This window comes from Anser anser, assembly GCF_964211835.1.
Source record: "Anser anser genome assembly, chromosome: 1".
Lineage (NCBI taxonomy): Eukaryota > Metazoa > Chordata > Aves > Anseriformes > Anatidae > Anser > Anser anser.
Window position 1 is genome coordinate 24,729,006 of NC_139720.1, and position 22,059 is coordinate 24,751,064.

Here is a 22,059-nt window from a genome sequence, read left to right on the forward strand (position 1 = left end):
AACTAGCCACACAATCATGTTAAGCAGCACAGAAACGTTGGCTTAGCCACCAGCCTGACCTTCCAAGAAAAGAAAATCCTAAAATATATAGCTTCCTAAAAGCATCAATATTTTTAACAAAAAGGAAAAAATGAAACAATTCATTATGATCATAATTCTAGATACCAATCATAAGGCAACACATGAAAAAAAAAAAAAAAAAGTATAGCCAGTTACCAGGAGGTCTGTCCTGTCTGTGAGACCCCTTAGCTGTGGGGCAGCCTTCTCCAGGAGGAAGTGATGACAGGTCCTCAGCTGGACAGAGCTGTATACAAACTGCACATGGGACTGAACATTTGTCTGCTGGAGGGAATTAACAGGATGGAATAGACCAAAGCCACACATTTGGCTTTTCCACCTGCAGAGACTGTGAATTTTTTGACCTCTTGCTAAAACAGAACTAATGGCATTCCGTTTCATTACATCCCTCTCCTAAAGACCTTGAAGACAATTTTAACTGCAGAGTTTAGCAGTTCTTTTTATAATATCTGAATCGCTGCAGAGGAGGAAGAACTCACATCACTGAATTGGACTTTAAAAAATCTATTTCACTATCACTATTTATCTCAGGTAGTAGGGCAAAGGGAAGTAAGTGATTTGCTGAGCAGTATGTAGGCATTATATGATGGGGCCAAGAACAGAAATTATAATTCATAAACAAACAGAAACAAGAACACCAAAAACACCCAAACAGACCTCCCGAGGACCAAAAGAGCTGCCCAGACCCTCAGTTGCAGGGATTTCCAGAATCTGGAAGCCCCCGTGGCCTGAAGGCAGAGGTGGGTGTCGTGGGTGCAAGGGTGCCCAGCTGGATGAACTTGTAGAGCACATTGCCATGTTGCGAGAGGAGCTCACTGGGCAGTGTAGTATCCAGGAATCTGAGTGAGAGATTGATGCATGGTATCATGCGCTGACATGGGCTGAGCGACAGCCAGGCCTCAAGTCCTGGCAAGGGGTAGGTAAGCTGGCCTCCAACCCTGAACTGACAGACCTGACTGACTCACAATACCAGGAAGACTGACCCTCATCTGTGCTTGGAGCAGGAGGAAGAGTCCTCCTCCTTGTCACCGAGATGCCCTATGCAACAGATATGATGCTCTGGGGCTGGAAAAAGGAGAGTGTGTAAGTAATGGTCAAGACCCAGGAAAGGACAACTGCACAAAGTTGGACCAACCAACCACCTGTATTAGAATGAGTGCCACCAAAAAGGCGTGAAGGGTGTTAGTAATTGGAGATTCCTTGCTGAGAGGCACTGAAGCACCCATTTGCCATCTGGACAATCTCTCCAGTGAGGTTTGCTGCCTGCCATGGGCGAATATTTACAGTAACAGAAAAAGGCTACCAAGACTGGTAAAGTCAGAGGACTACCACCCATTTCTTTTCTTTCATGTAGGGTCAAATGAGTCTGAAACAAGGAAATATATCTGAAGTATCAATAGGAACTTTATATCCCTTGGAAAGATGTTGAAGGAATCGGGAGTGCAGGTAGTGTTCTCCTCTGTCCTCCTAGCTGGAGACTGGGACCCAAAAAAAAAAGAGATGAACAGATCAAGTGAATGACTGGCTGTGTAGCTGGTGCCACACTCAGGTTTTTGGGTTCTACAGTCTTGGACACACCTTTGAGAGACCAGGCATATTGACACCAGAGGGGGCACACCTGACCAGGTGGGGCAAGATCATTCTGGGCAGCAAGCTGTCTGGACTTATTATCAAAGCTTTAAACTAGATTCAGGGGGAGAAGGGGATGTACTTCTGAGTGACAGAGAAGAATCAGGAAACACCTACACTTTAGGAAGCAACAGGGAAATATCTGTGAATCAGGGAGGGCTCCTCTAAAAATGTGATGTAGCCAATGGCCCATCTGAAGTGCCTTTACTCCAATGTATGCAGTACAGGAAACAAGGAGAAGCTGGAATCCAGGGTGCAATAAGAAAACTATGACCCAATTGCTATCATGGAAAGATGGTGGGATGAATCACACAACTGGAACGCTGCAAGATTTTCAGAAGGCAGGGAAGGAGGGGCTGGGGGTGCTATAAATGTTAAGAAATATTCATGTTAAGAAATATTAGATTTCCCTCTATGTTAAGAAATGGATAGGTTGTGGAGAGCTGCCTCTGAGAAACAGCCATGAGCAGGTTGAGAGCTTGGTGTAAAAATTAAGGACTGGATCAATAAAGGACACCTTGTGGTCAGAGTCTACTACAGGCTGCCTGATCAGAGGGAGCCTGTTGATGAGGCCTTCTTGCTTCAGTTGCAAGAAGCTTCTAGCTTGCAGGCTCTCATCCCAGTGGGGGATTTCAACCACCTGGATTTCTACTGGAAAGCTACACAGCAGGTTATAAGCAATCCAGAAGACTTCTGGAGTGCACTGAGGATAACTGCCTGGTCCAGGTATTAGACAAACCAACCAGACGATAAGGTTTATTGGACCTGTTGCTCACCAGTGTGGATGAACTCATTAAAGAGGTCAAGGCTGGAGACAGTCTGGGCTGCAGTGACCATACCCTGGTTGAGTTTGTAATCTCAAGGAATATGGGCCTGGCAAAGAACAAAGTCAGAGCCCTGAAGTTTAAAAGAGCAAACTTCCAGCCGTTTAAAGAATTAGTGGATGAGATTCTCCATGAAACTGTCCTTAGGGACAGAGGAACTGATCAGAGCTGGAAACTCTTTAAGGACACTTTTCTTAGAGAGCAAAAACTCTCCATCCTCATGTCAATCAAGGAAGTCAGGAAATCAACGTGGCTGAGCAAGGACCTGTGGACCGTTTGGACCAACTGAGTTGTAAGAAGGAAATGTGCAGGCTTTAGAAGAAGGGACATGTGGCCTGGGGAGAGTAAAGGGATGTCATCCAGATCTATAAATCGGAGAGATATGTATTTGAAGTGTGGACTATTTGATGCATAAGGAAATGTCTGGATGGCCATAACCAGACAGTGGTAGTCAATGGCTTTGTGTCCAGGTGGAGGCCAGTGATAAGTGGTGTCCCTCAGAGGTCTGTCTTGGGACTGGTGATGCTTAATATGTTGTTTAATGTCTATCAGTGACATGAACAGTGGGACTGAGTGCACCCTCAGCAAGTTGTCAGATGACACCAAGCTGAGTGGTGCAGTTGGACCAGATGGTCTTGGAGGTCTTTTCCAACCTCAGTGATTGTATGATTCTATGAGTTGATACAACAGAATGAAAGGATGCCATCCAAAGGAACCTAGACAAGCTAAAAAAGTGGGCCCATGTGAACCTAATCAGATTCTAACAAGTCTAAGTACAATGTGCTGCACCTGGATTGGGGCAATCCCAGACATGAGCACAGACTGGGAGAAGAACTCATTGAGAACTGCCATGCTGAGAAGGACTTGGGGGTTCTGGTGGACAAAAAGCTCAACATGAGACAGCAGTGCGTGCTTGCAGCCCAAAAGGCCAACTGTGTCCTGGGCTGCATCAACAAAGGAGTGGCCAGGACGTCAAGGGAGGTGATTGTTCCCCTCTGCTCTGTCCTTGTGAGGCATCCAGGTCTGTGGCCCCTAGCAGAGGAGGGCCACAAAGATGATCAGAGGGCTGGAGCACCTCTCCTATGAAGAAAGGTTGAGAGAGTTGAGGTTGTTCAGCCTAGAGAAGAGAAGGCTCCAGGGACACATCATTGGGGCCTTTCAATACTTAGAGGAAGCTTATAAAAAAAGATGGAGACTGACTTTTTACACGGGCAGATAGTGACAGGACAAGGGGGAAAGGTTTTAAACTAAAAGAGGGTAGATTTAGATTAGGTGTTAGGAGGAAATTCTTCACTCAGAGGGTGGTGAGGCACTGGAACAGATTGCCCAGAGAAGCTGTGGATGCCCCATCCCTGGAGGTGTTCAAGACCAGGCTGGATGAGGCCCTGGGCAAGCAGATCTACTGGGTGGCATGGGGAGGGCAGGGGAGTTGGAACTAGGTGATCTCTAAAGTCCCTTCCAACCTAAGCCTTTCTATCATTCTATAAAAATAAAATAAAATAAAATAAAATAAAATAAAATAAAATAAAATAAAATAAAATAAAATAAAATAAAATAAAATAAAATAAAATAAAATAGTTGGTCAAGGCATCTCACAGGATCTATTTAAGGCTCAGAGACAGTTGTTAAGAGACACCTTCCTTCATGCCTATGCCTGCAACAAGAAACAGTGTTTCCAAGAAGCAGCTCTTGGTTACTGCTATTCTGGACTTATACACCAAAGTGGTTGCAAGAATGTTCATTTGACAATGTAAATGCCACCATAAGCTTATTTTACAGCTGGGAGAAATGGGCCCTGGTAGGCATAAATCATCTCTTCCTAAAATTTATTTTTAAGGTAGGTAACAAATCGGACATTAAAAGCATCTATTTCTCTTTTTTGACTGTAAGAAGGGAGTTGAAGTGAGTAATTCAGATGTAAGTGTCTACATAGGTGTCTACATATAAGTGTGATTAATCCCACCCTCAGTTTTTTGAAACTACAACTGGTCCATGAAGTACTTCCAGATGAGTAGGTAATTTATCCATACTTTAAAAAATATATAAAAAAAACTGTATACTCACTGAAGATTCTAGACATGTAGCAATAACTATCATTATTTTTTAGAAAGCACTAAATTACTGTTTAGCTTCAGTGAAATACTCATGATGGGATGATAGTGATGCTGTGATTGCTTTGACTCTGTCTGTCTATGCACATCATTTCCATTTCTGTTTTAGTGATTTCTCTATTATGCTTGGTTACAGTTATCACCTGTTTTTTATTATTATTGATATTTAATGGATAAATTCAGAATGCAAAGGCTAAGGAAAAGTAAAATGAAAAAAGTTGCATTAAAAGTCCTTGGCTGGCCTCCTTTGCTGACCTCCTTAAACTCCAAAAATGAAATTTGATTTTTTTACCTGTTTTGCCTGTGTTGCGAATGAAAGTATCTTCTGAAGTTTCCTTTTCCCATCCATGGAATTTAAGTTTCTTCAGATTCACATTTACTTGGGTAAGATCTTCATCTATATTAATAGGAGATTGTTTGGCACCATTGCAGGCAGAATATTTCTTTCCCCAGTTCTTTTGGTTCAAAGTCCCTAGAAATCAAAACATTGTGGTAAAAACATTTAAAACTTAAATTGGCATCCATATATGGTAACGTAGGAAATTTAAAATACAGTTTGCAATCTGTGATCAGAATACCTTCCCTTCTTAGCCCTCATCTGATCTGTAGCAGTATTCAACACAACTACATTTGCGTTGTACCTTCAAGAATTAGGTCACATTTTAATGATTTTAGATATTATACTCAAATGATTATGAATTTCCAGGGAAAGCAGGAAACAAGAAAAACACCTCAAACATGACATACAGAAATAGTAAATAAAACAGGAAAGAAATAAGCTTTAAGATGAAAGAAACTGGCATTCAAAAAGAATTTGGGAGTTACTGCGAAATCCTCCTTTCCAAAAAACTTTCATCATACGAATGTCACCAGCATTCCTCCTGCACAAAAGAAGTCAACAACCAATAACATTTTTAAATAAATGAAACCATAATATCTTTAAAGTAATCCTTATACAGAAGGAAAAATGAAAAGTGATTTTACTCGGCAAAAGGTAAAAGGTTAGTGATGCTCTGCCTAGACAGCCTGGCAGTAAGGCCTGACTTTGTCTGTGGTGGACCATGCAAAAGGACTCCAGCCACCACCCTCTGCAGCTGCCAGGAGGCCCTGTGTTGCAGCAGGGTGCCTCCTCTAGGGAACAGGGGCTGGCATGGCATTTGAGACATGGTACAACATGGTACAGTTTAGACATGGATGACATGGACATGGACTGCATATCCTCGAATTTCACCAAAGACTTATGTTCCATAACAAATGATCAAGTACTGTACAGCCCAGTCTGAGGGGTTAGCAGCTGCCCTGATAATCTTTTGATTATATAATATAGTAATATAAGTTATGCAATATTTTGGCTGTATATGCATTTAAATATATACAAATATATATTTTATTTTTCCTGACAGGAAATTCTGATAACACTTGAAGGGGCTAATTAAAATCAAGGGTTGACTGTGCAGACCTAAGAAAAAATAACTGCTTCAGTTAGCTTCCCACTTACTAGTAGTTAAGAGCTAATATTATTGCATCCAATGCACACATTTAAATTCTATTAGACATGCTGAAATGAGCCAGTGCTCATTTACAGGCTGCTGTGGTACATCCAAGTCTGTCAGTGGAAGATTTGCTGTATTGTACCCCAGGCAAGGACAGCCCTCGTATTGCACTCAGAAAACTCAGTGAGGGGAGAAGAGATGCAGCCAGTAACCATGACAATAGGCAGTAATACGAGATGCTCGTCTGGATAGCTAGCTACCTAGAAACAAACCTGAGCTAAATTATTCAACAAGTATTGAGTCAGGTGAGTTACCAATATCACCTTGCCACATCATAAGTACCAGGGGTCAGATGGCACATAAACCCATCTGCTTCTTTCAAACGGGAACAGAAGAAACCGCTAGGCACAATGGCCAAGCAAACCAAAAAGAATTTTAGTTATAGTGTTATGAAGCTGAATTTCCTGCAGGTGGGGATTACAGCCCTGTACAGAGTGAGCAGTGGTCCTTTGGGAAGGGCACACTGCTCGGCTGCTGAGCCCTCCTCAAGTAATGCCTCTCTTGAGTATCAGCTGTGACCTACAGTTTATCACCTGGACAAATAATGTAATATCCTGATTTCTAATGTGCATTTAATAAGAAAAGAGTGAGTAATATTTCACTTTCTCTCTCAAAAGCTTCCTTTACAAAATTCTGAGTCCAAGTAAAGCTAATCTTGGAGAAGAGCATATTCAGGTCATTTATAATTAATTTTCTAAAAAATATTGAAGGCCTTTAAACCCAAGAAAGCCAATTTTATATCAGTATAAACTAAAATAATTAACTTTTTAAAGAGCAAAGCCTCTAAACAGGGTCAGACAGGAGAGAAATAACCATTCGCAGCTTGCCCTATGCATCCTTGCAGACAACCCTTTGTTTCTAGGTCTGCTTTCAGCCAACTTGGTGATCTTCCAAGCTGCTGCGAACCCATTGGAGCCTCTCTGGCTTTCTGAATGGCTCTGCCATTTTGGGCCTGGCTGACTGCCCACGGCTATCCCTTGGAGTTAGGCCACACTGCCAGCTCTGCTCTCTGCCTCTTTTGCTTGCCCATGACTTCGTGAGGCTGTTGCCCCAATGCAACAGGTAAAGATCTCTGTTCTCTTTCGACTGACATACGCCGTCCCCTGGCTAATGTGCAATCTCTCCTTCAGCACATCATCTTATATCTTTAGTCAGCACGCATTTCCCTTATTCTGCTCCTTCCTCCAGTGACACTAGAATTGATGGAAAATCATCCTCTGTCCCTCCACTTGGATACTTTCTCCCACATTTCTTCTGATGAATGTAAATATCCCAGATTTGAATCTCCCCTTTAAATTTCCTTCTATCCACTATCAAGTTGAATTCAAACACATACATAAAAATTAGACGAACTATCATTTCCTTCTAAGTTTCCTAGTTTCACATTTCATGTTTCTGCTTTGCTATGTAGAATGTAAATTCTTTGCCTTGGTAGTTGTTATTTGAGCATCAGCGTATAATATAACAAATCCCTAGCATGAAGCTAATGATAACATTAGTAATCTTAGCTCATCCCAGAAGACAGTGTTGTGCCAACACTGTAATCCATCACAGCATCCTGAGCCAGGGCACTCAGAGTTAGGTAGGATGCCAGCTGTAGGCACTACAGTGATGTTGTGGTTCAGCTGAGGAAGTTTCTTCTTTCATTCTGGAAGTGAAGCTTTTTGTAAGTATTGCCAGAAAGAAATGAAGGAAGTTGAAAGGCTTGGTGAGATGAAGAACGTTAGTTCCTGTTTCCCAGCAAGGCCTGAAAGCTGTGAGATGAGCTTCCTAAAAATATTTGAAAATGTTATGCTTCTTTTTATATGTAGGCACAATGTCAATTCAGTCAAGAGATTACAACACAAAGATTCTCTTTTCAGAAAGAACTTATTGTTAGTGAAATCTTAGGGCAAATCTGAATACTTATGCCAACCCCCCCTATAAACTTTAGAACAGTGATTTTCATGTAATTATGTGTTGCCATACACTCACTAATACACATGGCAAGAAGCTGATCTATGTACCCTATGTATGGAAGAAAAAATTGAAATGCTCTTTCTGCTACCCTCTGGTTGACAAAAAATAAAAATAAATCTATTCTGTTTGTATGAATGATACCTGAAATCACCCAAGGACAAATGAAAAGTATCTCACGGTTGTAGAGGATGAGAGATAAGTCTTCTAGCTAAGACAAATAAACTAAATGCCCCACATTAACTCTCCTTCTGGCAAATTTGAATAGGTGCATTACAACTTTTAATCAGTTTTCTTCTTTCTGGTCCAGCAGATATTATTATTATTATTGCTTACAGCTGCAGAAATACAAGTGACCTCCGCACTCAAAAACATAAGCAATACGGGAGCTTTTTCATAGGAAAAAATGATACTGAGATTAGTAATGAGGAATGAGATCTGTGTACATTTTTTCTGTCAAGTGAAAAACCACTCTTACTCAGTAGTTGCTGAGAAATTGTAGCATTGATCAAAAGCCATGGAATTAAATGTAAAGGATATGGAATTAAATGTAAAGGAAATCAATGACAGGCTCCATTCTGGAGCAGGAACATGGGGAATTTCAGAAGGAACTGGAGCTCAGTTGTGATGGTTCAAATTATATATGAACAGTAAAATATATGTCTATTGTTGGAGCAGATAATGCTTGTCTGCATTAGCAAGTGAGTGGATTTATAGAGTCAAACATTTGGGGTTGAGGACTGGATGTCCACACCATGTCTTTCAGAAGGTTTTTACCTCAGCCTAGCTCTGTCTAGCCCCATGAACTGAATGTCCATTGGCAGATGAAGTACATTAGATGTATTGTTGCAGCACATCTCCTGTTTAATAGCAGTAGAGATGAATCCATGTCATGCACTCTGAGACAATTCTCCCTTGGGAATCAAAGCCTGGCAAGTGGGGAACCACCAGGAGATTTGCTTCAGAAGTCCAGTCCTCATCTAATCTAAAATGCTGATGTAAATGCACCCAGTGTAGGCAGCAGGTGGTGGAACTGCTGTGGTTTACATGCCTTGCAGAAAAGCAAAGTAAAAGCAAAAGAACCAAATGTTTTTAAACACAAGCAGATTGTTTTACTGTAGGTGTTATGATGGAAACCATAAATCAAAGCAGTGCCAGCCATTTTGAAAAATATTGTTGAAACTGAGCTTTGAAAATGAATTTCTCCAAACTGTTCCTTGCTCAGAAGGAAATCTGAGAATAAAAATGTGCATGATGTAATGTGAAGAGTGCACAGAGGAAGTAATGTTTGTCAAAGCTGTCAGCTCTGAAGAAGTAACTGACAATTCACTGTGAATGAAAATGAGCCTGAACTTAGCAGATGACAAGTTAATAGAAGACTGCCTGTACCATAACCTTTACCATTCTTCCCAAGGCAAAATGTCCAATGAAAACTTGCCTGCTCTTTCTTTCTAGGAAATGTTCATACTCGTCTCTGCTCCTCATCCCTAGCCTCCTGAGCCAATCCCTGCAATGAACATGCAATTCTCATTTTGTGCTCCACTTCTATCCCCTACAGCCTTTGGAAGATCTGGACCAGAAGGCGTTACTGCAGCTCAGTCTTCTGTAACAATACTTGAAAGAAAAACATCTGTCAAACATTTCTCTGTGTGTCTGCATCCTATGTAAACAGAACGACTGAGCAGGGCTGAAGATAGCTGTGAAATTGAGTGGGCTGTGGTCCTCCCAGCAGCTTGCCAGGAGAGGGGTTTCTCAGCATATTGACATGCTACTATGTGGCTGTCTGGTGAGCTGTAAGCCTTCATGATGAGTTCTGCTGTTTACTACCGTGTAGCAATGCTGCCTGCATGTAATATAGAATTTATGCAAAATAGTCCTTTTAAATCAATTGAAAATATCCCTATACAGAGAGAACTTAAAAATTAAACCTTGAACCAAATGAATGGAATTCTAAACACATGAAACAAATACTCTGCTTTTCCTCTTCATATTGAATGTGGCTACAGCTTCTGAAGAAGTGGGATGTTAAAAATAAACCTTGTGCTTTATAGAATTAATATCTTAATATTAAATATCATAAAATTTTATTAGTGAGGATATATGTTTTGCTTGGAAAATTTTATTTGCCAGCACTTCTTTTTAGTAACTCTTGTTTTGACATCACAGCGTTTGCATTCTTAGCTCTTATTAGGATTGTGTTTCTTGTGAATGGACATACTCCTAAGCATGTATGTATGTCCTCAGAGACTGTAAGAAGCTTTAGCTTCAATGACAGTTACAGAAAAAGGAATGCTTTAAACATTTGCTAAGGTGAAAAGCCATACTTACTTCATAAACCTAAACTCTGAAACACAAAAAGGTTAACATCATTACTGTTAGATATCTACTGATAGAAAGAGGAATACAATATAATACCTTAGTTTTAGATCACAACACAATTCTTATCAGGCACAGAGTATAAGTGTTGTCTCTGGAACTGACAATACAGCCTGAGTAAAATAACAGGTAGGAAAGAAAAAATCATAGGTGTGATTAAGGTTTTCCTTTGCTTCTACCTTATTTATTATTTCAACATTTAGACTGATGTGAACCCTAGCATTTATGTTATAAATGAAAGGCAGCGGAAAAGAGAGATTTTTTAACGTCTCCTTATTTTCTTCCTCTCCATTTTTCATCAGCTTTTGCAATGATGTCATTACTTTTTAAAATATGTATTGTTGGACATTTATGGAAGGTGAAGGATTTACCTTTTGTGTGGACAGAATGGATCTGCCTTATCAAAAGTCATTGACTTACCACTTTGAAGAGTTGAGTGATTCCAAGTTTGTTTTTTTTTTTTTTAAGCAAACACATTTTATTGTAACATATGAGAAATAAGAACACCAAAATGTAGAACTATTCTTTTTTCCTCTTTGCTTCTGCTTCACTGTTTAGATAGAGCATCCAAACTGGATCAATATAAGAGATGGAGATTGTCATGATTTTGTCAGGGACAGAGCTCATTTTCTTGACAGAGGCTCACACAATAGTGTGTTTTGGATTTTTGATGAAAATAGTGGTGATGACACATTGATGTTTTAGTTGTTGCAGAGCAGTGCTTACACAGAGCCAAGGACTTTTCAGCTTCTTGTGCTGCCTTGACAGAGAGGAGGCTGGGGGTACACATGGAGCTGGGAGGGGACACAGCCAGGACAGCTGGCCCAGGTTGGCCAAAGGGATGTCCCATGCCTTATGGTGTCGTGCTCAGCAGTAAAAGCAGGTCTAAAGAAGGATGAGGGGGGACATGTTCGGAGTCATGGCGTTTGTCTTCCCAAGAAACCATTACGCGCAATGAGCCCTGCTTTCCTGTAAGTGGCTGAACACCTGCCTGCTTATGAGAAGTAGTGAATGAATTTTTTTGTTCTGTATTGCTTGTGTGCACGGCTTTTGCTGTACCTACTGAACTGTCTTTATCTCAACCTATGAGTTCTTGCACTTTTACCTCTCTGATTCTCTCTCCCATCCCACCTTGGGAGACTGAGTGATTACCTGAGTGGCACTGTGCTGCCTGCCAGCCACAACAGAGACCAACAAACCACAGTATGCCTCATATCACTAAAGGTAATGCACTTAGCTTGTTACCAGAAGTTGCACAATGCCATTTCTAATCCTCCAAAAGCAGGAAAGTGATTTCAATGCACATTTTGGATGAGTGTGTGAAGAGCCGCACCACTGGCCAAGAGAGAAGTACTGCCAATACTAATCTTTGGATGTAACCATAGCTCTCTGGAGAAACATCTTGGTCAATAAAACATAGAAGGTTTAAGTTTTACATATTACCAAGTAGAAAACAACATTCGTGTTTCACCTTGATCTTTATTTTAAGTATTTTTGTGTTTTGTAGTTTTTTTTTTGTCCCTCCAAAAAAGCCCTAATTACTCCCACAGCCCTGTTCATGATGAGTCTCATAAAGTCTATATAAATTGTTCAGACTGAAAAAGTTTATACTTTAAGGGGTGAAATTACTGATCATGTCAGAGAAGAAGTTTTGGTTTCCAGTTTCAGGCTTAGACAATTTTCACGCCTGTCTCAGCATTTAATTACACGTAGATTTTACAAGATGGGATTGCTTGCCAATGTCTAGGTCAAGTTTTCAAAAATGAAGGTAATTACACTGGTTATGTTAAAGACAGCTCACAGATTAACTGGCTGGTCACTTTAAAAGCTTTAATAGTAATTAAATGATCAAAGTTCAACACTAAGAAAGTAACTTGCTTTCAGATGAGAAGTCAAGTATATTTATTCTATAGATTTTTTTTTTTTTTGGTGCACCTATATTGACAGAGCAATGAATGCAATACATTTCCCTACATACATTTCCCAACTGTAGGATTTAACATTTCAGATGAAGAAAACATAGTCAACAACAAATCCTATTTGTTTTGCAACTAGACGAATTCAGGAAAATCAAAATGTCTAATCTATTATTTTGTTTAATGTCTTATTTGTCATTTTTGTATCGAAGTATCAGCTTAGTATCACCTACATTGTATTCCAATACACTGTGTGCATTGCACGCATATGCACACAAGAAGACAGTATATCGTGTATTTCTTTTATCTTTTGTCTTATTTGAATATGAATTTCATGCTTCCTCCACATCTTTGGTCACTGAGACTGCTCAATAAAATAGCCAAAAAAACAGCTGAGTGAGATTTTTTTTTAATCCTTTTCATTCCCACATGAAAAAAAAAAAATAGAATAAACTACAGTTCTTGAGATACAACAGAAAACTGTAATCAGTATTATAAATACAGTGGCTGCCTGGTGATTTTTCTTCCTGGGAGTCAATCTGATAATGATTCATAGTCAGCCTAAGTGAATTACTGAGCAAAATGTGTAGGAGGATGAATGCCAATGGACAGCTTTCTTTCAATATAGCAACTGTTTGCTGTTCATCTTCTCCTTACATTCCCTGATGTATCTGGCCATTGCTGGCTAATTAGAAAATATATAATCAAACACTTCTATGCCAGAGAAATACAGATTATCACTGATGCTCCATTTGCACTACACTCAATGGGATTGCTGTTTAGACTAGAAGAAGGATTATGTGAGAAACCCAATCAACATTTTAAGATACCTCTTTTCTATTATTCTCACCCCTTTTCTCTTGAATTTGCATACAAGTACTGCCAGAGAATCATGTAGCAATATAAAATGAAAACCTGCCAAGTAATTTTGATAAATAATAGTGTTAAGATCTAAGCTATATCTTTCATATCTTTCAAGTAAATATAAAGGAAGGAAATTTGGTATAGGAAAATGCCCAGTAAAAAAGAAACACATTCTTCCTCCTGTTTTTTTTTTTTTTCTTTCCCTCTCTTTTTTTTCTTTTCCCCATTTTTGACAATATGTGAAGCCCTATCTGGAAAACCTGAATACTTCTAAACCTTTCCCCAAGGAATTTAGGTAGTAGGAATGATTTCCTTTATCTTTAGTGATACGTGATCATGAAAAGATCATGAAACTGTATACAGCAGTTCTGAGTGACAGAGATCATTCCAAGATCTCAAAAAAACAGAGCTGAAAACAGATCTGGAATACGTGGAGCTGACTCACTATTACACTAAGAAATAGGAAAAAGTCTTTTTGGCCAGCACTGAGGAAAACAGCCTCTGACTGAATTTCATATACCATACAGCAGCATTTCTTTTCATGTTGTACATCATAGAATTAGCTGCCAATTTTGTGTCATGGCAATGTCCAAGGCCTGTTTGGTTCCCCCTAGGGAACGGACTCCTCACCTGTTCCTGAACAGCTGGGCACACTGCGGGCAAGGAAGGACGTATAAAATGGGACAGACACTTAGTCCTCCACCACCTCCCTGATTTGCAAGGTAAAGGCAACAGTCTTTCCAACACCATACAGCCCCATCAGAGTTCAGCTATGCTTCCTGGAAGTGGAACTGAAGTTTACTCCCAAATTTACATAAAATGAACAGAGAACATGTGGATTATATTGTCTTTATATTGCTGAAGAGGGGCATAACTGGAGCTTGTGGAGGTTTCTCCCTCTGCCCCATATCCTACAAGTACCACTCTATTTGAAATGGGATGGCGGAGTATGACAGAAATTGCATAGAGTCAAAGCCTGCACTGACTTTAAACAGACCATAAAAATGCACTTTAAAGGACCATCAGCTAAAGCAAAGGAAGAGGAAGCAATAATCTACTTCAAGTGCAGCATTCAGCATCTGTCTGATAAGTGATAGTTGATGTAGTCCCAGGAGATGAGCACAATGAAACCCATCTTCAGCAAGAAACCTCATTTTTACCAGAGTGCAGATCACCATCTAAGTCTAATGAATTGCTCTATGAAAGTTTTTGCTCTCCTCTGCTCATTACTACTAGGTAGAATCTGCTGCATTTTAGAAATGATCTTGGGTGTCAAAACCAGGCACTCAGTACAGAAACAAAATGCAGCAATGAATTTTAAAAGATATCATGCCATTTCCTTCTCAGCTTTTCAACACATTAGCAGTTCTAACAATGCTGGATTTCACTGAGAATATCAATACTGTCTCATTTTTTCTTTGGTTATGGCATGGCTTCCCTCTTTCCCCTCATCTACCTCCTTCCTTTCCTCTTTTCTTCTTCCCTTCTTTTCTTTCTCTCCTCCCTTTTTTCCCTCCCTCTCTCCGTTTAATTAACATTAAATGTTAATAAGGGGTTTGTTTACTTTCAGGAAATGTACTGTGGTGGTGTGTCACAGAGGCACTTTTTGCTGTTACCAACCGTGTGCATTACTATGTTGCTATCACCAAGGAAATAAATTCTGTCATTACTAGCCAGTCTACAAGAATAATACATCTAAGAAAGGCCACAGTCATAGGTTCTGATCCAAAACCTACTGAAGTATATAAAAAAAGTAAATCACTAGTAGGTTCTCTGGGCTTTTGGTCAGATCAGCAGTGCAAACATAAAAAAAAAAAAAAAGACTGCTAAATAAGACTTGTGGAACATTGGATGCAAAATTTCCATGAAATGCCATGAAGAATGTTGGCATTTACCCTGGGATTACCCTTGAACAGCAAAAAGGCATCTATCTCAACTTTAAAGAATAACTTAAATGATCCTGAAAAGCAAGGATAGAAACAAACCAAAGCAAGACAAATACAAAAGAATACTGGATTACATCACTGCTCAGTCAGTCCCAGCAGCTGCCAGCAGATAAATTACCCTAATGTCCAAAAGCACATAGATGAAATTCTTTTTTTTTTTCTTTTTCTTTTTTTTTTTCTTCCCAGGTTCTTATTTGTATAGAGCTTCAATTTTTATAACAAAGCTCTTACATATCTCCAGAAGAACATAATACCATAGAAAAGTGTGATTTCTTTTTGCAATCTTTTAGCAAGATTTGGTATCATACTTCTATGGGAACTTCAATATATATTATGCTTGCATAATGGTAAGGATAAGAGGAGGTGGTGGGCAGGCATTTGCTTTAGAGTATTATATTCAGCCATATGGGTTTCTCACACAGAACTAAAGCTGTATGTGTGTTTACCTTCAGAGATTTTTAATGTATCATTTTTGACTTTAGAAAGCCAATTCTAGTTCATAAGCAATGAGTTTGACTGCAATTGCAAAAACTGCCTCCCCCCTCCACATACCTCCCCCCCAATAAAAGAAAATCCTTCTGAAAAACTAAAGGAGCACCAAGTTTTTAAAGCAACCACTATGTACTCTCTGGAATGCACTGTAAAAAGGTGTTGTAGCTAGGCAACCAGCATGATTTAAAAAAAAAAAAAAGTCACTTTTGTCAATAATAATAGCAATGTATTATTTTGAGAGAGATACAAAAATACACATGAAACATAATTTTTTATGCCAAAGGATATGAGCCTCATACACACAAAAATACCATTCTGTATGTGTCCATTTTAAGCCATGTTATGTTTTTTTTCTAATTCTAAATCACTGAGATGGAGACAGATCACTTAACTTGATGAATCACTGATGAAGGCAGCCTGGAATGCTGGTGTTGGTAAAGCTGCCTTGAGTTTTGTTTTGATATGGGTTTTCAAAACCAACTTTTTTGACTAGGGATGCAACCTGAATATTTTTTAAAGTACAGAAAACCTGTAAGTGTCAAGAAGAAAAACAGTCCACTCTTGACATTCCACAAAAATTCCTGCACTAATGGCGTTATTTATTTGGACTTAGTATAATTTCAGAATTACCATTATGTTTCCATTTTTTTCCACAGACACAACAGCAGATTCTTTCAGAACTACCATAGCAGTGTCAGTGAGTTTATGAATCTTCCTCTGATAATATTCCATGCTAAATTTAAATAACACTTCTATGTGATTATTCTCTTTTTGAGACTATCACATCCTCAGAAACACTTCTTACCAACTCTTCCAGTAAGTGAGGTTCTACCCAGACCTGATGTGATAATAGCATTACGTAAATTACATGGTAGATACTTCTTCCAAGAACTTTTTCCACAAATGTGATGTGCAAATCTATTTTCACCTCTGCAGATATAAAAAAAGGCCTAACCAGGTTTTAAAAATCTTTCAGTATTAAGAACTTTCAGAGCTACTTTCAATGCTGCGTAATTATTGTTAATAGTGTAATGATAAAAGCTATTGAGAAGTAGGTGTAACTCACCTCAGATGGGGAACTCACTGTCCAATAATAGCATTTAATCTCAGTTTTTTCATTCTACCCTACACTGGAAACTATGTTTGTAATGGAGATGAAAGCAGCATTAACTGCTTCAAGAGGCCTGCAATTAATTCACACATCTCTGGGCAGTCGCAGTCTCACATCTCAGTCAGCCAGTTCTTGTCCCTTCATGAATCCTGGGGTGATAAAACTTCTGAAACTAAGAGTTAATTCATTGCACAGCTTGTACTGAGAAACAAATAGAAACTATATCTTAACCTACTCCCTCCGAGACAAAAGTTCACAGTCAGGATTTCAGTTTTCATATCATTATTCTTTTAAATTCACTAAGCTATTTAATGGCTTAGAACTTCTTTTTTTTTTTTTTTTCTTTTTTTTTTTTCTTCTTTCTTTCTATCTATGGCTTTCTGTGCTATGGCACAGAATAATAAATTTCCATGAAGATTTGTGCCATTATTTTTCTTTCTCTCTCTCTTTTTTTTTTTTTCTGCGTGGAGAAAAATATTTTCCTTTCATTTCTACACATAAAAGGTAGAAGGGGATCAGAAGAGCCATTTACTTTCTTTCTTCACATTATTACCCAGGGATCAAATGTAGGGTACTTTTTATCACTTGCCAGCTTAGTCTTTTATACTTTTCACTAAGTAAGCCATTCAAGTAGGAAGATATCTTTCATATTATAGCACAACAGGACAAATTAAAGGTATGCTTCTTGGTTCATTTATCTATTTTAGATGGGAAGCAATTATGGCAGGAGCAAGAGGAACACATGGTATTCCTGACACATTAATGTTATCTAACCATTAGACTCTTCCCCGTGCAGAGGAGCAATGACTTTCTGCTACAACGATAACATGCTACCATTCACTTAAAGGTAATCATCCAGTTCCAAGAGAGGAACGGATGCACATGAATGTCTTTAGTAGCAAGTATTCCCAAGGACTCAGCAATCCCAACAGTTCTAGATTTGTGGACGCCTTCTATACAAGCAGATTAGTTTCAAGATTAGTTTCATTCTGTGAAACTCCATCTACTACTTCCTCTTCTTTCCTTTTCCTTCTTGGTGGAAAGTATCAGTTTTATGCTCAAGAGAAATTTATGCTACCCTAACATGTTATCTGGAATGTAAATGTTATCTTGTTATCTTAAACAATACACTTTTAATTACTGAATTATTCTAGAGTAAAATTTTTCTGACAAGAATCTTCCCTTTCAGACTACTAGGAATTGGACAGCCATAACCAAATTAATGACACATGGAATTTCTTGCACTAAGTTATCAGCTGCCAAAGTGGGTCTGAAAGCTGTTGCGACAAAATCTCCCCAGTACATGCCTATAGTGCAGCTAATTGAAACACAATTAATCAAGCTCAAGAGACCAACCTATGCTAGAGTTCATAGGTTCCCAAATTTTCATCAGAAGTTCCCTAAGTTACCCAACTTCTATCAGTGCCTGTGCCCTGAGGCACAGTCAGTTTGACTAAGCTGAGCAACCATCATCAAAAGCCATTTTGGATTCACAAAAAACACATCCCTTGCCACTATATCCCAAGGCACAGACCTAGCTGGAGTGACCTTCAGACTATGCAGCCAACAGCACTGAGATGAGAGAAAAGCCATGAAGTCATACCTCTCTCAATTCGAGAACACGGATGGCCAATTTTAATATAATATCCTAGCAGCTTGATCCAGGTAGCGAATTCAGAACATGTGCTAGATACCCTCCTCCCTCTGATCCCTCAGTAATTAGCACTTTCACAATGGGACATGCTAAACCTTTGTATGCTTAAGAAGGCTACACAGCCAAGTTACTGCAAAATGCCTATCACATTTCAAATTTGCACCTTAGATTATTCCACATGCACCTTCCACAGGGGCACATGGGACTTAAATCATTGCCTAATTCTTCTATAGTATTTCTCTGGTCTTTTGATTCTCATTTGAATTTGGTTCCAGTCCCCAATCCAGGTCCGTGCTGGCAGCCAGGTATTCAGAACACTGAATGTACATGTAACAATGAAACTGCTTATATATCATTGAGAGCTATTTACACAAAGAGATCATATTTCTATGGCAAAACAAAGTCTACTATTATTAAAGCAACTAGACCAGGTAATTGTTACAAATAATTATATACAATACATTTCTAGTGGTTTTGTGTTTGCTACGCTAGCACAATGACTAGCATGTGCTATATGGCACTTCATGCATTAAAAGATTTCTGGCACAGGTCTGTGGCTATCGGCCAGTCTGTGTCAAAAGATGATATCTAATTTCTACATTCTCAGGCACAAAATGCAGATCACATGTAAAAAGTAATAATCAGGAAAAGGAGAGAAGAAAATATTACCTAGATCATATGAAATGATAACAACTTACTGATAGATCATATGAAATGATAACAACAACTTACTGTTTTAAAACTTTTTTTTTTAATTTTCATTTTATTTATTTATTTATGTATTTATTTATTTATTTTATTCCTGGAATAATATTTTTTGTGCCTTTGAGCTCTCCATGCATACTTTACACCACAGCTCATGTGTCACAGTCTCCCAGCGCTCCTAGTCTTTGAGGATCTGGGTATGACTTCACCCTAACTACGGTAGTTGTGGATGACTACTGTAGGCATTAATCGCTACTGGGCTGGAAAGTCAGGCAAAAGATTATGATGATTAAAGAGGAGACATGAGGCCAGAGATTCTAGCATATCTGCACAGATGAGCATAGGTATACTAAAGCTTACACTGCTGCTGAAGTCCAGAATGTATATCCCTGAGTATAATTTTGAAGATATGAGAGGATTAGTCTCACTCGTGAATGACTTGCATGACATTTACACAGAGATTTCAGTCTGAAGAAGCTGATCAAAAAACCCTGTAGGTGAATTATATGATTCTTCTCCATCAGTTTTAAGATAGGGAATAACATATTAGGCTAGAAAAAGGTGGGAGTTCAAGGGTAGGAAGGCAAGGCAAAAGCACTATATAAAGGAAAGTTTTTGAGAAAATGCAGAGAGAGCTTCCTGCATATGTAATTGTGAACTTTTTTTTTTTTTTTTTAATAATGCCTGTTGGCTGTAGGCAGCAACAATTTTCCCTTCATCAGAATCAGCATTATCTTTGAATAATATCCTGAATCTCATGTTTTCAGTACAGCCTGCTTCCCTGTGGGGAAACATCACATCTAGAAGCTTCAGTTAGCGGAGTTTCCATAGAATTGCTCCTGCAAAGAAAAGATGTTTTTGACTTTATAGAAAATACTGCCAGTCTGTGACTGTGAGTCACAGGAGAACTGATGAAAATGATGTTTCTTTCTAGATTACCTCTTTATTTTTGCTAATATCCTGTCACACTGTAGCTCTGATAAATAATTCTTTCACTGATGGTTGTCCTTGAAACTCTTATTTTGTGGAGACTGGCCATAAATACTTATATTGAGACTCACCTCACTCTTGTCATCTCTCAGCTTGCCATGCTTTTGCACTTCCTTCCTTCTCTAGTTCAGTGATGATCTTTTGTCTTTTGTCTGAGACACTTGCTCAGAATTGCATTATCACAGAGTGGCTGCTGTTGGAAGGCACCTCTGGAGGCCATGTGGTCCAACCCTTGCTCAACCAGGGCCACCAAACAGCCAGTTGCTCAGGTCCATGTCCAGGTGGCATTTGAGTATCTCCAAGGAGGGAGACCCCACAGCCTCTATGGGCACCCTGGGCCAGTGCTCAGCAAAGAAGTGTTTCCTGATGTTTAGATGGAACCTCTCATGTTCCAGTTTGTTCCCATTGCCTCTTGTCCTTGGTCATCACTGAAAAGAGCCTGGCTCTGTCCTGTTTGCACCCACACTTCAGGTATTTGTACACACTGAAGAGATCCCACCCTCAGCCTCCTCTTCTCCAGGTTGAACAGTCCAAACTCTCTCAGTCTTTCCTCATAGGAGAGATGCTTTTGTCCCTTTATAATTTTTGTGGTCCTTTGCTGGACCACATGTATGCCCATGTCTCTCTTGTACTGGGGATCCCAGAATTGGACCCAGCACTTCATGTGTGGTCTCACCAATGCTGAGTAGAGGGGAGCTGTCAGCTGGACCTGCTGACAGCACTTTGCCTAATGTAGCCCAGAATACCATTAACTACACAGCAGCAAGTGCACTTGCTGGCTCCTGTTCAACTTCGTGTTCACAACGACAGCCAGGTCAATTTCTGACAAGCTTCTTTCCAGCTGGTCAGCTTCCAGCATGTTCTGGTGCCCAGGGTTGTTCCTTCCCAGGTGCACAACTTCACACTTCTTGTTGAACTGCATGAGATTCCTGTCAGTCCATTTCTCCAGCCCATCAAAGTCCCTCAGCACTCAGAGCTTTATATCAACAGCAAACTTCCTGAAGATACACTCTACCCCATCATCCAGCTCACTGATGAAGATGAAAAGCAATACTCTAATGTACTGTAATGAAGATGTTACTGTAATAGGGATGAGCACTGAAAAAAAAGCAAAAGCAACATCATTTTTTCCCTTTATGCTGGTCCTTATGAAGAAAAACCAATATGAACCGGTGAAGCCAAGTCAGAGAGGAAATCTCTTGACCAGAGCTGCATAAACAATGCCAGAGCTTTACATCACAAGTCTTCTCCATGGCCATCTTCCCCCCACACCCCTCCACATTTATGGTATCCACTATAACTGGGAAGGAGATATGCACAGTACTGTACGGGCTGTGAAGCTATATTCCATGACTGCATTGGCAATGTCAGTAAGCGGATCCTGAAGAGCCCTGCTGTTGCCAGACTCTGCACTGTCACCTTTTAGTATTACTGTCCTCCTGCCAAAGCAAAATACTGAGGGACACTGTGAGGGACTCATGATACTAGTGTTTAGTCTCCCACCAAGGAGGAATTTTGTTGACAATTGTCTCCTTGTCTCCCTTCTTAACTGAGCAGAATTTAATTAAAGCACATTTCCTCAGAACATTTGATCACTGTTCAGATAATCCTCGGCTTGCAGGCACAGAGCTTCTGTGGCTGAAGGAGGAACTGAGGGAGCTTTACTCCCTGCCCTTGCACACTCTGCACTTCCAGGTCCTTTGACTTGACTACAGCTGTGTATTTGCACAAACTCACCCCTTCAGATCAGGTATGATAAGTCCCTGTTCTACAACAACTAGAACCCATCAAAAGACTGTAAAGCATGATCTTGCCTTTAATTTAGTATGTAATTTAATTTAGTATTAGGACAAA

The 22,059-nt window shown here is 39.5% G+C and overlaps 1 protein-coding gene across 10 annotated transcripts in view; it reads right to left on the bottom strand.

Moving 5' to 3' along the window:
* Positions 1-22,059, bottom strand: part of PTPRZ1 (protein tyrosine phosphatase receptor type Z1) — a 139,995-nt gene that overhangs the window by 58,878 nt on the left and 59,058 nt on the right. For all 10 annotated transcript variants that reach the window (XM_083831003.1, XM_083831002.1, XM_083831010.1 and 7 more), the window contains exon 3: positions 4,935-5,114. In XM_083831003.1, the coding sequence (XP_083687129.1) occupies positions 4,935-5,114 (180 nt within the window). The remainder of the gene's footprint in view (positions 1-4,934; positions 5,115-22,059) is intronic.